This window comes from Helicoverpa zea, chromosome 13 (genome assembly GCF_022581195.2).
Source record: "Helicoverpa zea isolate HzStark_Cry1AcR chromosome 13, ilHelZeax1.1, whole genome shotgun sequence".
NCBI lineage: Eukaryota > Metazoa > Arthropoda > Insecta > Lepidoptera > Noctuidae > Helicoverpa > Helicoverpa zea.
In genome coordinates this window covers 7,330,834-7,347,123 of record NC_061464.1, presented here as the reverse complement: position 1 = coordinate 7,347,123, position 16,290 = coordinate 7,330,834, and the positions used below count along the sequence as shown (strand labels likewise).

General features: G+C 38.0%; 1 protein-coding gene across 1 annotated transcript in view; it reads right to left on the bottom strand.

Annotated features, from left to right (window-relative positions):
- The window catches only part of LOC124635697 (paired box protein Pax-6-like), a 45,696-nt gene that overhangs the window by 14,716 nt on the left and 14,690 nt on the right, over nucleotides 1–16,290 (bottom strand). The window contains exon 4 of the mRNA XM_047171647.1: nucleotides 6,960–7,221. Coding sequence (XP_047027603.1) covers nucleotides 6,960–7,221 — 262 coding nt within the window. The remainder of the gene's footprint in view (nucleotides 1–6,959; nucleotides 7,222–16,290) is intronic.

Genomic DNA, 16,290 nt, shown 5'->3' with positions numbered 1-16,290 from the left:
TTTCAAACTCCCATTTGACCCAAAACCCGTCAATTTTAGAATTATTATGACGACTACTGGGACATGCTCAAAAGTTGCAGCTAAACTCGTCATAATGAGGATATTTTGTGTTTTACAGTACAAAATGCGAATAAATAGCTAATATCGGGACTATTACAAAATTGTTTACTCTCTAGAACAAACATATTTAAGGTTTAGACTACATTTGTTGATAAAACTGCGTTTCTTTTAAGCTTTTTCTTAGGAGTATATTTTACTCTGCTGGTTCTAGATGCACGCACACAGTTATGTTATTCGATTCAATTAATATGTTTCTTAAAGGTATTCATAAGTATGCACTATCTACGAGTGTTTTTTTTAGGTATATATTGGCCGCTGTAGGCCTCCGCCATTCGATTAAGTACACGCGATACATATCTACCGCTCTGGGTACAAGTAGGTCTACTACGCTTGGATTACAATTTATGGCAAGCAAAAATTGACTGTTCTTACATTATGCTTTTTGTTAGAAATAACTGCATGTGTCTGCCTCTCCCTAACGTGCTTTAATAACAAAACCGACGATTATGCCTGTATAATATATACTCCCGAACAAGCCAGTTTCCGAAGAGGCTGGTACTATAGTACCATAGACCACATCCATACGCTGCGGCAAGTTATACAGAAGACCGAGGAGTATAACTTGCCATTATGCTTAGGGTTTGTGGACTATGAGAAAGCCTTCGATTCGGTGGAAACATGGGTGGTACTTGAGTCACTCCAACGATGCCATATTGACTATCGGTTCAACCGCTCTGGGTACAAGTAGGTCTACTACGCTTGGATTACAATTTATGGCAAGCAAAAATTGACTGTTCTTACATTATGCTTTTTTTTAGAAATAACTGCATGTGTCTGCCTCTCCCTAACGTGCTTTAATAACAAAACCGACGATTATGCCTGTATAATATATACTCCCGAACAAGCCAGTTTCCGAAGAGGATGGTACTATAGTACCATAGACCACATCCATACGCTGAGGCAAGTTATACAGAAGACCGAGGAGTATAACTTGCCATTATGCTTAGGGTTTGTGGACTATGAGAAAGCCTTCGATTCGGTGGAAACATGGGTGGTACTTGAGTCACTCCAACGATGCCATATTGACTATCGGTACATCGAAGTGTTGAAGTGTTTGTATGATAACGCCATCATGTCGGTCCGAGTATGCTCCTGCATAGCACGAAGCCGATTCCATTGAGAAGAGGCGTAAGACAGGGGGACGTTATCTCCCCGAAACTGTTTACCGCCGCAATGGAAGACGCCTTCAAGCTCCTGGAATGGGAAGGACTTGGCATCAACATCAACGGCGAATACATCACTCACCTTCGGTTTGCCGATGACACCGTAGTCATGGCAAAGTCGATGGAGGAACTCAGTATGATGCTCGATGGCCTCGATCGAGTTACACAACGGGTGGGCCTGAAAATGAACATGGACAAGACGAAAATTATGTCAAATGTCCATGTTGAGCCCACCCCAGTCTCTATTGGAAGCTCGGTACTCGAAGTTGTCGACTCATATATATCTACCTAGGACAAGTAGTCCAATTAGGTAGGTCCAACTTCGAGAAAGAGGTCAACTCGCCGAATCCAACTCGGCTGGGCAGCGTTCGGGAAACTACGCAATGTCTTTTCGTCCGACATACCTCAGTGCCTCAAGACGAAAGTCTTCAACCAATGTGTGTTACCAGTGATGCCTTACGGCACCGGAACGTGGTCTCTCACTATCGGCCTCATCTCAAAGCTCAAAGTCGCTCAACGAGCTATGGAGAGGGCTATGCTCGGTGTGTCTCTACGTGATCGAATCCGCAATGAGGAGATCCGTAGACGAACTAAAGTCACCGATATAGCCCACCGGATTAGCAAGTTGAAGTGGCAATGGGCTGGCTATATTGCTCGCAGAGCGGATGGCCGATGGGGTCGAAAAGCTCTGGAGTGGAGACCACGGACTAGCAAACCAGTCCACCAACAAGGTGGACAGACGACCTTATATAGGTCGCCGGAAGACGCTGGATGTAGGTCGCCTCCAACAGGTATCTGTGGAGATCTAAGGGGGAGGCCTATGTTCAGCAGTGGACGTCCTATGGCTGAGATGATGATGATGAATATATACTATAGAAATGAACCCAAGGACAATCCCCGGTTCTGTGCTAAACTATTGCTAGCTATGAAGGAAACTACTTGGGCTATTGCGTTGGGATGTTTGTGGATTAGGATATAGGAAACACCTGGAAAAAAGTCGTGGTGGCCTAGTGGGCAAAGAATCAACCTCTCAAGTATGAGGGCGCGGGTTCGATTCCAGGTCAGGCAAGTACCAATGCAACTTTCCTAAGTTTGTATGTACTTTCTAAGTATAAATATCTTAGACACGAATGATTGTGTTTCGGATGGCACGTTAAACTGTAGGTCCCGGCTGTCATTGAACATCCTTGGCAGTCGTTACGGGTAGTCAGAAGCCAGTAAGACTGATGCCAGTCTAACCAAGGGGTATTGGGTTGCCCGGGTAACTGGGTTCAGGAGGTCAGATAGGCAGTCGCTTCTTATAAAGCACTAGTACTCAGCTGAATCCGGTTAGACCGGAAGCCGACCCCAACGACGACTCCACTCTGGACGGCCAATGAAGGCAAGCCAGAGGCGGGAGACCTATCCCGGTCATGCTTCACTCCTGCCAGCAGGAGCACATGACTGCATGGTTATTATGATTAAGAAATATAACATATATTTTATAGACTGCTTTAGTGATTCCAAGCGTTTGATAGATAGGTACATATAACTGATCTTCTAACAGATTATGACCTGCTATTCTAAATAGGGATTTGGTTTTCTATCCATCTACCTAATGTTTCAAAGGCACAAGTATACTTAACAAATTCAAGCACAAAAAAAATGTTCATAACTTGAACTTTATGTTCAAGAGCAGAGAGTTCACATTAGCATTAAAAGTTAACGAGTACTGGGAATATTTGACGAGTATCCGTACAAATCAGACGACTATTGGTACAAATCGCCCTTTTTTTACTTTTGCCTTAATAAGTACATAAACCCAACAAAATTATTAAAAAAACATTAGTTACTTAGAATAACGAATGAATACTCTATCACGTCATGCAAAAATTATCATTTTCTATTGAATATTTAACACACAGCAGCGCTTCAAAGTCAGTGATTTCCGAAATCCGACGACTATTGGTACGTTTACCTTAACTTACGTGTCCAATAAATAAATATTCAACACCAAGGCTATACATCTCACTAATTTACTACTACAGAGCCCCATAATAACCATTTATTCACGGGACCCCGCGAATAAATATCTAGCGACATTTTTCTTCCCTTATCTTAAGAGTCCAGACTGGCCGCTATCCTTTTCATCCCCACCTTAAGTCGTATATATCTATCGCCTTTCCTCATTTTATCACGGACCTTTTCACCCCCCTTTTATTCAGTACGTTTTATTTAGTTTTCGCCCCTTAATGGATTTATTCAGCGGCAAGTCCTTTGACCTTGCTTGTTTGTGAAAATCTTATTTGTTAGAAAGTAGGTGATATATATTGGTCTTTTCGTCTAAGAAGTGTCAATGTCTTTATAAATGTTTGCTTGAAGACTCTTTGGCTGGAAGTTTGAGAGATAAAGCCATAGTGGCTGGCATAGTCTGCCCAAACGTGATAGTTTGTGCGAGTTTATGTAGACCATGTTAAATGTGTTACCTACTATAAAACGTTGTAAACGTGTATGGAAAAATACTCTAGTTCGAAAGTCACCGCTTTTTACCTCGGCTTCACCCACGTCACGAGAAAACAACCTCGGCTCTAGGCTACTAAAAGTAGCCTATATATTTTCTCAGGCACTACACTATGTACTTCTAAATTAGTTATTAGTTCTGGCATGAAAGCACGACAGAGAGACAGTAAAGTAAATCGCATTTAGAATTCTAGTAAGGACTTAAAACAATTTATCTTACAATCAATATATGTTGTAATAAATAATGACTTCTACTACAAAACAGATAAATTATTCAATAAACAAACGAAAGTGTCCACGAAATGGCTTAAACATACACCATTACGGCTTCATGGGGTCATCATTGCACCACACGTCATAAATAAGGGGGTCTAGCGAGGGGTCGCAAATGACATTTGTTACACTGCTTATCACCGAAGAGATTTCGCTATGATACTTAATATGACATGATTGTTTTGAACTACCACTTAATTATTATGCAGTTGGGGACTAAAGTAGTTGTAAATATACTAATGTTATAAGGCTGAAGTGTTTGTTTGCTTAAATGCGCTAATCTCAGGAATCTTACAGTGTTACATAGCCCATTTATCGAGGTAGGATTATGCTTATGTTGCGTAAAATAGTTTAACGGCCAGTTTCTTCATCAAAAGTTAAAGTTAAAGTTATGGCTATAGTAATGTCTAAAGTAAAAGTAACGGTTAAATTCAATTTTTCTATTAGTTTTGCTGTCACTTTAGCCTTGAAAAAACGAATTTGACCGTTACTTTTACTTTAGACATTACTTTAACTTTAACTTTTGTTGAAGAAACTGGCCGTTAGTAATTCAATAAAATTAAAATATATATACCATATTTAAGTAAGGAACAAGAGGTCATGAAGTTCATGATTTTACAAACAAAATCTACTTCGATTGAAGTTGGCTTCTAGTCCAATAGCAAAAAGTTCGATGGGCTTAAAATGTCGAAGTCTGAGTGTAAAGTATGTGCTTGCGTGATTTGTTTACTTGATCAGAACTATTTCAGACAGTTTTTTTTATTCCTAGCGTTCATTCAACAAAATAGCTACTGTCATGATTCACTTGAAACACTTCTTAAGAAGATGAGAATACTGTTCTTGTCAGAATAGTAAAAAAATATTGGCATTTACTGTATCCTAATAAGATTGGCTCATAATGAGAGAAGCAGAATCACTCAATCGAACATAGCGTAACATACAAAAAACCCACTAGAATCTCTTCTTAGAACTCCATTTACAAACAAGCTAGTATCAAAACGATTAGCCTAAAACAATAGATAAATTAGTGAACTGTTACAAAGTTACAAAGGTGTCAAGGGTGAGTCGGATTAGGCAAAGCTTTGTTACTCTGTAGCATAAAGTCTTTGCCCAAGATCGCCGGGGGCATCACTTTGCCAATTATTTGCTAGTGGCATACCTACGGACCGTTGTTGGTAAATGGTTTTTCAAAGGGATCGTAGTAAGGTAAGTGCCTGTGGAGTCAATTTAATAGGTTTCAAACAAATATAAAAAAAAAACATCCGAATTCCTCCTCGTTTTTATGCAGTAGGTTAAAAAGGTGACGCTTATAAATGTAAAACATTTGAAAATTATAATAATCAAGCGCGTATGTTTTTCTGAAGAATCAAAATAGGTGTAGACTTTTTTTGAAACGAATAAAATTCTGTTGTAAATCAATACTAGACATAACACTAACATATTATCTGGAGTACCTACTTTAAATCGACACCTCCACGACCACATTCCGAATCAATCAATTGATTTATCAATCATTTAGAAACCTTGTCACGTCACCAACTGCATCATTCTAGAACTTTACTAGAATATCACACCTATCAATCATATTATCATATTCATAAATCAAATTCTACACTGACATAAAAAAAACCTCTAACCGCAACTTTTGCTTTAGTAATTCAATATCCCAGAAACAAATAACTAAATTGTTATTATAATTCTGATGATGCCTTCCGTGAAGGTGTCAGGGTATCAGCCGATCGGCCGTGACATGGCCGGTGGGCTGGTTATCGGCTATCAGCTTACTTTGCCGCCACTTTCACGCTGTGTGAGTACCGATCATTGGTGACAGTGGCACTTTCCTATTGTACTTCTCATATGACCTTATGAGATCGGTATGTAAATAAGAGTCTACAAATACATGTGTTATGGAAAAGTATGCAAAGTTACATATTTGTAGAATCCCAAGAAACCTAACCAAATTATAAGGCAATACAATATTGTGGAAATTCTTTACACAAAACGTTGGTTTTTGCTACAAAATAACATCATCGTTCTTTTGTTTAAGACATCGCACAAATCGCTTTATATCTAATTGGTTGTCGAGAATCGAAATTAAAAATTCCATATCTCTAAAAGCTGCAGCTATGTGGGTATACCAGAAAAATTCTCAAAGCTACCTAATTGGATACAGAGTACAGACCACTACAAAGGGGGATGTTTCAGATAAAAATGAAAATTAAATCTTCCAGGCGGATGGGCAGAGTAATGTTTTTGACGGTGCCGTAGGCGGGCTGGTCCCCGCAGCCCGCGTGCCACCCCCTCGCCCCACACTAGGGGAGCCGCAAATCGACTATCAAAATGCTGGTGAAAAAGTTTTGTTGCGTTGTTCTCTGTGTGACCGGCCGCCGCACGCTTCCCTATGGCGCGATTTTATTTTTTCTGTTAATTTGCTGTCGGTAGCCGAGGTGTGCATATATTATGCGCTTTATGTGTACTGGTATGTTTGGTTTTGGTAACGTTGCGCTGTGCACTTCATTTGCTGTTATTGATTTATGGATAACGTCTGCTGTGTGTTTACGTAGTTTTTATTTTAAAACGATTATGTTGGGGTAGTCTTTACAATTTTAAAACTTCTCCTTGTGAGAGGAGGCCTGTGCCCGGCAGTGGAACGACAAAAGGGCTGTGGATGATGATTACACAACTTATATGACTTTAATTTTAGAAGTCATGACTCATGTAGGTACATATTATGTAAATTTCGCTAGATGTTGATCATATTCAGAGTACCTATACCTAATCCCGAAGAAGCTGTAGGTTCATCAACACCAATAAACATTTATCGTACCGCGACAGTTAAAATTTTTGAAACTCATGTCAACTTATAGAACTGCTTCAATCAAACAGAAAAGAAAATCCACTTACTTTTCTTCATCGCCGTCATATCCCCTCCGTTGCAGCTGATAGCCTGAGGTCCTGGGCTCAAACTATGTAGCTGGTAGGGTGGAGTCCTAGCGTCAATCTGCGCTGGCCAGGGTGCTCTTGGCCACGCCGGGGTCGCGCCTGGAGCCCCCAGGAGTCGGAGCCGCTCGTAAACAGGTGTTGAGCAGTCGGGAGACGGTTGCTGGTTGTTCGCTTTCTCCTTTTGGGCTGCTAGGTTGCGGAGCACCCGGTTGATGGAGGAGACCTGTGAAATAAAGGTCGTTAGGTTTTCTGTATTGCGTTATTTTGGTAAAAGAAAGAGCGTTAATAAAAAAATCGGCATTGATGATGTACCTTCAGTTACTTCTAACTAACATCATCTATGTTAATGAAAAACTGAGGCTTAGTATAATTTTCGATTATACTATGGTATAGCTAGAGTATTGAAATTGTCTTTTCCGCTAATGTAAATGCAGAATGGCTCCTTAAGATTAAGTAAATAGTTCGATGATCTTCATCTTGAAATAGAATTCCTGCTGCTGCTTTGTCTTTCTTAAAAATGAAAGTTAGAAATCCAAGCCATGTACCGTTTAAAAAAATGTTTGTTAAAACCTTCTTCGTAACCTGATCAGACCTTACACCACCAAACTTCCCAGAAGAAAAAAATGACCCATTTTTGATCAAATTCCCAGAAATCACTTGGATTGATGAGAAAGGTCGAGGTTTGATCACAAAATAAGGATAAAACCTATTGGCTGTATGCGAGCGCCTGTGCCATGATACCCGTGTTTATAATAAAAGCCAGTGATGACACGCGATCGGAAGGGCGTGATCTAAAATTGATTATAAAGAATCATACTGTTTTTTGGTGTTTGGAATATAAAACAGGATTTTATAAATGGCTTCGTAAATAAATAAAAAATATAAACTTAAACGTACATAGTGTAATTTTGCGTAAATAGTTTTTCTTCCTTTAGGTATAGGTTCCTTTAGGGGCAGGCAGTCGTTTCTTGTAAAGCACTGGTACTCAGCTGAATCCGGTTAGACTGGAAGCCGACCCCAACATAGTTGGGAAAAAGGCTCGGAGGATGGATGAGTTTTTCTTCCTTTCTATCGTTCTTTCATAGGTTGTAAGTTCCGAAACCACTGGAATCAATTTGGATCTTTGATGCTAGAAGATCTAAAGTAGTCTGGCAAAACTCTTTTTGAAAGTTTTTTTCCAAAATTCTGAAATAATGATAGCCGCCTAGCGTCGTGCCTAAAAGCGTGTGACCGCTCTAAAAAAATTGCTGGCGCGATGACCTGGATGCCTTTAGAACGGATTGGAAAAATAAAACGAGAGCGAAGAGGTTTGCAAGGTATTCTAATTTTGCCTAGGCATGGCATAATTAGGGTTGAAAATAAGTAGAATAAGGAGCCAGGAAAATTGTAAATAAGGGCAGTAAGCTACAATTACATAGACTTATTGTCGTCTCAGAAGATTCGTATTGGTACTACGGTGAAGAAGCTTTCATGAGCTTTCATATTGTATCCAAAATTAACCCGACCTGCCAAAATCATGCTTTCTTTTTCAAGCCCACCCAAATACCCAAAAATATGTAACAAAACCGAATATCACCTCGCCAACTGTCACCGCGGCATATGACGCCATGTAGTAACTTAGGCGTAGGGCAGGAAGGCAAGGTAAGACGATAGACGGTAACTTGAGACACGACCCGCGGTGGTCCGAGCACCGCCGTGACTGGCATATGACGGAATGCCCGATGGACCGAGAAAGCGCGCCACGTTTGAAAAACGAACGCTGTTTTTGTTTTTATTAGTTTTTTATTCGCGTCTATGATTAGTGTTGTTGACAGTTCGAATGTTGAATTGTTGTAGCGTGTATTTAGATGAGGTTGGTATCAATTCAGTAAAAAACTTAGTTCTATCAATAGAAAAGTGACATATGGTATTCAAAGAAAAAAATATCATTTGAAACGAAATATAATCTCTGTGTCTCGTCTATTCAGACTTTAACCTAAAAAAGTAACAATTACTCCATTTATCATAAAGATGTATTAAAACTTTTAGAAAGATTTATTCGATCAGAAAAGTATAACGAGACGCATAATTAAAAGTCAAACGGCTGACGTCTACGAAATTAAATAATAAGAAAATAAAAATAACTAGAAAGGGTTGAAGTTTTCTTACAAATGAAATGGAAATTTTTAACAAGACGTTTGCGAAGAAAGCACGCTTTGAAAGAATCAATGATTCGAGCCAATTAGATACTTATTTGTTTGTTATTCTGCTTATTAATTGGCAACAGAGCGATTTTGCTTCGTTTGTCATAAAATAGAGAAAAATAATTAATAAATGATTCGAGGGAATTACAAAAGAAGACTCATTTGTATTATTATTTTCAATTGAAAACTTTAAAAGGACTGCTTACGATGCACTCAATGTGAAAAAATGAAAATTTTCCTCAAGGAATATCATGCTAACGCATACCTACTAAATACCCGCACATATATTAGTATAGATAACCATTTTTACAAATAAAGACTGGTTATTCCTTCAATATATTCCATTCAAAAACAATACCCCATAACAGGATTTCATTACGCATACACATACCCATATAAATAAGTGACCCGTTGGGAAAGTGTGGCCATGTGTGAAAACCGTCTGCGCTGTCCGTTTATAAAAAAAAAACAAATTGCGCAAAGTACAAACGTGTAAACAGTCCCTTAATGCGAATCATACACACCGATTGACTTGTTTCGACGATTGTACTCGACTAATACACCAATTAGTAAATAACCCTTTTAGTAAATATGTTTATATGTGGCCACGAATTAATTTTCTTTAGACTTCACTTAGACAATGTGCCATCGACAATGCGTGCTCATTTCATTCGAGTAGTTCTAAATGCAGTTTTTGTGGTTAGGAATCTTGTTTATGGTAAATTAGTTTTATTGAGTTCGGTTTTTGAATTTTGGGATTAATGTCCGCTTATGTGTTTAATCTTTTCTAATGCCAGTTAAGGGTAAATTGTCCCACGTTATTTACCATGTTTTACTTGGTACCTGTGCGTTAGTCTTTTACACTGTTACAAGATTCTCGATTAAAAAAAAACATTGCCAAATAATACCTACCATGTAGAGTAACTCATAGTATTAGATTAGTGTTCTGTATGATTAAAAAGTAAATACTTAAAGTAACATTTAAAATAATTTAGCCAGAATTTTTTGGAAGTTTTCTATTTCCACAAAATATAAAAAGAAGGAAATCAAACCGCCAATCAGAGCGTTTCGCGGCGATACAACGCGTCGCATTCTGAATACAAAATAAATTACATTAGAACGTTCAGTGTCGCGTTGGTACCTATCAAACGGCACAGTAAAAAGTATGAAAGGTGCCCCCTAAATACCGGGTGAGGTGAAGCGCGAAAATTATCTTATATTTGCTCAGACGCCGTGAACGTAGGGCGAGAATACTTTTCAATAAGCTTAGAGAGCGTTTTTTTTATTTAGCGAGACCCATCTTGTAAAGCGCGGAGCGTTGTGTAAAACGGAACGCGCAAATAGAGGGTTCCCTGTTGATCGATTCGATTTCTCTGATTGCTGCATAAGTTTTTTATTAACGGTAATATGATTTCTTGTTTAAAGTTTTTTTATTTGTTTATTTTTTGTACTATTCCATCTTGTTTCTACTATTATTACTTTTATTGTAGTCTATAGAGACAATTTTTAGTTTAGGCACTAGGCATTAGTTAAATCGAGTAAAGGTAACATTAATTTACCGCGGCCCTGGTATTTACCGCGGCCCTGGTACATAAAAGGCCTATGACGGAACACGACGGTTTTTAGTCAGGAAGAGTCTGACACTCCCTCTCCGCTGCTAACCCACAGCGGGAGGGGTCATTTGATGATTTTTGACGTCGGAAAAAAAAGGTAACATTAATTACTTAATTATAAAACATAAATTTTACTCCTAGTCTAGTTAAGGACTGTTACTTTTTAAGTGTCTACTTAGTACCTATCATTTTTTTAAATAATTTTTGTTTTATTTCAAAACTTCGGAAACAACTCACAAGAATAAAAAAGCATTTGATATCAACCTGACGACTTTTTGAGCTCACACTAATTACATCACAAAACAAAACAAAAAAAAAAAAAAGAAAATCCAAAGAGTTTCTCCACCATTCGAAGCTCGTTTACTCCACTCACAATTTTAATGTGCAAAAAATAAAAAGCGGTGCATTACTCCGGTATTGTTGGGTACAGAAGGGTCGTCTACAAAGGACAACCTGCTGTGTCTATTGTGAGCCAAAGGCGGCACTTTGCCAGTCAATATTTTGGGTGAGTCACTGACTCCACTCTAGAGAAAGGCTCCTTGACATCGCGTTTCGTTTCGCGGACTAAGCGAACAAATGCGCACCTCTATTCCTCTATTCGCGGCATTGATTATGCCCTTTTGTCTTTTGCACTTTTTATGCGTGGTAATCGAAATTTTTGAAATTGGAGTGCATATTTTTTTGTTTTTGTGTATTGTGCTGCTCGATTTTGCGTAGGGAATATGGATTAGAAATTGATTTTTAACTTACTGTGTTCTTTACTTCTCTCTAGCTAGAATAATGAAATATGAAGAGGCAGGTTTTATTTACATAAGATATACATTGTAGTAATGGGTGATTTAGTATCTACGGCGTTTGCGCAAAAGCTTTCTGCGAATATAATTAGATAAAGACAAATATCTAGACAATAGTCGCAGCATTCTACAAAACTCAACTTATTTCTCAAAACCTTTTGTCACCGCATTACTCAAATAATAGCAAATAAAAGTGACCCATTAATAAATTAAACAAAAATGTGCGAAACTACAATTAAATTCATCAATCAACAAAAGATTTGCAGGACAAGAAAGCGAACGCACACCGCCCCGTGGAAACCACGACAGCGCCTCCCAATGCTTAGAAAAATAAAAACTTTCCCGCCCATACGAGATGACAGCTCAAGTCAAAACTGCAGTTAATTCGAGAGATTCCCACGATTCGAAATTTAAATTAAATTGTCGTACTATTGTGCCAAAGAAATAGGTCAATAACGTAAGAAGTTCATAATATGGCAATATAAATGGCATTGTTTGATTGAGACTTATAGGAGTTATAGGCAGTTTGTCAATACGTCTGCGCTTTGTGGCGCGGCGGGGGGCGGCTGTTGGCACTCAATAATGCTTCGTATTAACTTAAGGCGATGTGATCGACCTACAATAGTGTATTCTGAATCGTTTGAGGGTGAAATGATATGCACAGATTTATTATTAGTTCTCATAGGTGGGGTGATCGTGTAAATGCCTTTAAGATGTATTGTTTGCCATTAAATTGAAATACGTATTGACCTTTACGGTGTTACGTCTAAATATTTTGGGAGATTTCCAACTTCATTGATTATGTTCAATAGCTGGAGCAATCTGACACTTGATTAGAGACGTTAGCGAGGCGGTATTGACGATTAAGTACATTGTTCCCCCTTACAATAGTTAACAATGTTCAATAAATACAATAAAGTTCAATGCTCTATAAACAAAGTTAAATCAACATCGGACAACAGGTAAATCAAGTGACCAAACATCGTATTCACGGTACGCAAGCATCAGTCGAAGCATACAAACTCCTTGTTACAGCCTACATTTGTAAATAAGTGTGATTTTCCCGCGTTTTCCCGTCATGGCGGCAGGACGCGATTTTCCACTAGATATGTTGCCAGAATAATAAAATCCCGACAAAAATACTTCGGACCGTTCTCGTTGGCGTAAAATTGATTATTGATTTATGTGTATATTATATTTTTGTGAAGATACGGGTGTCGCCTTGTCAGTTTTGGTCGCCATGAAATAATAGAGAATGGCGTGTGACGAAATAATTTCTTCGGTGATAAAAATATATGGATACGATAACAATTAACTAGTTAGGGTACCTACGTATTTGAATATAAATCAGAAATTTTCTTTTTTCAAACATCTTTCGTCGTTTTTAATACTTAGTAGGTACCTACATACCAAGTATGTAGATATGATACGTAAATGTTTAGATGTCATCTAAATGTATACTTACTCTAATTAAGGATGTCATTAATCTGAAAACACCGTGTGTTAAGGATGCACAAGAACAAAATTTGTTCTTGTGCATCCTTAACACACGGTGTTTCAGATAAAGAACAAAACAAAACTTAAAATTAATAATAATTGGCTTAAAAGCTAAAATACTTCCCATTACAAACTAAAGAATACTATTAAGTGTGAAATATGGCAAAATAATGAAGAGAAAACATACTAGGGTCAATATAATTAAAAACTGAAATCTTTGTGACTCAACCAAATGGCAAAAGTCAATTGTGTTTACTTGGTGAACCGTCTTCTTGTCGATAATAATGATTTTAATGACAATAATAGTCGGAATTATTATTATTAAAATAATATAATAGTGTATTATTAAAGTCGGCACGGGGATGAACGCTCGAGTGAATCAGAATGACAACTTTGCAACGGTTTTTTTTCTTTTAAGTTATAGTTTATATTTTTTCGTTTGTGTTATTGAATTGTAACACACATTAGTAGGAAATGGTGTAGCTTTGATTTGCACTAAAAATGAAAGTCTGATTTTGAAAACTTCAGACGGATTACGGACTTGTGTTTTTGTCTTGTTTCAGGCATTTATAGGTTTGCGAAAAGGCACCTTTGTTATACGATAACATTAATATAGATAAAAGAAAAGCCCGACGAATTGGGAACCTCCTCCTTTTTGGGAAGTCGGTTGAAAATAAATGAAATTAGTACCTATGCCAATTACACCAGACCAGAATCAAAAGCGCAACTCCGAGCCTATAACATAACAAGTTAACATGAATAAAACCAATAATTTCGAACACCGCAAACCCCACACGAAGACCGCATTAAACAAACAGTAATTACATACAACTGACACTATAAAATCAAAATTGTACAGTCAGCAACAAAAGTAGTTGAAATTCAATTTAAAAAAATGATGCAGGCAACTTTGAGTAATCGTTAAACATACAATATAAAGCTTACATAAAAAAAAAAACAAAGATACCGACGAATTGAGAACCTCGTCCTTTTTTGGAAGTCGGTTAAAAACCTAAAATTTTCAAAACTTGTAAACACCTTGTCGTCGATATTTTACCACAGTATCCATCTACTTTTTTGAAGTTTAGGATGATAAGTACATTTTGACGTATGTATTGTTGAGAAAATATAACCCTTTAGGGCCATACCTACGTAAAGTTATAACTGTTTACTACGATTTTTTAAGTGTGTTTTCACAGTAAACATTTCTTTTATAAAAATTAAAGTTTAAGTTATCAGTGAACTCGAACCTATAAAAGGTAAGGTACCTTTTTTTTTTATAAGTTGTCACCTTTGAAAATTTATATTTGTTCAGCCATTTTTTATACTAACTGTACAGTCACTACCAAAAAAAAATCTGATTACTATTCAAAAGATACATCTCGATAGTTCAGTTATTACATTTAATACCCCCTAAACAACAAAACGCGACAAGGACATCGTTTAGCGCACAAAGGGACGGCGCATAAAATTATAATAAATATCATTGGGGATGGAACGGGACACTGCTGGACTGCAGCTGTAGGGATGCTATAAGGTAAGGATTTGATGGGATTTGTCCAATTTTGATGTTGGTTTTCGTGGTTGTAATTGAGGATTATTGGTTTGATTAAGATGCAATTCTGGGTGGAAGTATTTTGAAATTGTAAGTTGATTTTTATACCAATATTAAATAGGCTACTGTGTACGATAAATGCGCTAATTGCATTTGGTTAGACTGGAAGCCAACCCCGACGTAGTTGGGAAAGGAAAAGGCTGGGTTGGTAAGATGAGAGATAATGTAATTACTTATAACCCACCGTAAAAAAATCTGTACAAAAGAACTGTCCCACTCACTTCATAATTAAAGACACCACAATCCAGTTACACTAGCAAACAAAGGTGACAACACATCATGTCATTACATACAGGGGCTGTTAGAAGTGGGTCTTAAATCTTATACCTAACCATTTTATGAAAAACCTAAATAAAAAAAATAGACCTGTCCTTTTGAAAACGTAATTAAAGACACCACAATCCAGTGACACTGGCAAACAAAGGTGACAACACATCATGTCATTTGGACATACAGGGGCTATTAGAAGTGGGTCTTAAATTGCAAAGACAATCCTATACCTATCTATCGGTGGAAAGCAGGTAAAATACTTTTCAGATAGAAACAAAACTGTCCCACTCACTACGTAATTAAAGACAACACAATCCAGTTACACTGGCAAACAAAGGTGACAACACATCGTGTCATTTGGACATACAGGGGCTATTAGAAGTGGGTCTTAAGCTGAAAGGTTATACCTAACATTTTATCGCAACTACGGCAAAATTGGCCAAATAAAAACCAAAAGAGAGCTGTCCCACTCACTACGGTAATTAAAGACACCACAATCCAGTGACACTAGCAAACAAAGGTGACAACACATCATGTCATTTGGACATACAGGGGCTATTAGAAGTGGGTCTTTTAGTGTCTGGGGGTAATAAGTCATAACTCACATTCGCTGGGGTGGTAATCACTATGAATTTTGATTTACATCGGAACGTATTACTGTCGCTTGAGTGACGATTTCGCGTTGTCAACAGTTTTTCTACGGTAAGGGGTCGCGTTGACATCTGTGAAATTGTTGGTAAATGTTTAAAATTTTGTTGGTTGGAGTGTTGGTTTATTTGGGTGTTGTGTTTTGAAATTCGTCTTGTATTCGTTTTCTTTGAAGGAAATTTAAATTGTTTAATAGTTAACAGGGATATGCTGCGATTTCTTGTAAGAGTAAGTATGCGAATGTTGTTGAATACCTAAGTATATCGATGTTGTGGTTTTTGTCTGCCTCGTTGGTCTAGCTGTCGCAAGTGCGGCTGCTGAGCACGAGGTCTCGGGTTCGATTCCCGAGTCGGGCCAAAATCGCTTTGTGGGTTTTAGAAGACTTTCACAAAGCAGCCCGGAGCCTGGAAGCTGGTGATTGATACACCCGTGCATCGGAGAGCACGTAAATGTCGGTCCTGCGCCTGATCTCTCTCCGGTCGTGTCGGATTACCGTCCCATCGGGCTATGAGAGTTAAGGAATAGTGAGTGCACCTGTGTCTGCGCAAATGCTCGTGCACTATAATATGTCCTGCGTAGTTGGCTAATCTCCTTACATGAGAACAGCCGCCGTAGCCGATAATCGGCTAGGAGGACATCATCATATCGATGTTACATAATAATGTGGAGATT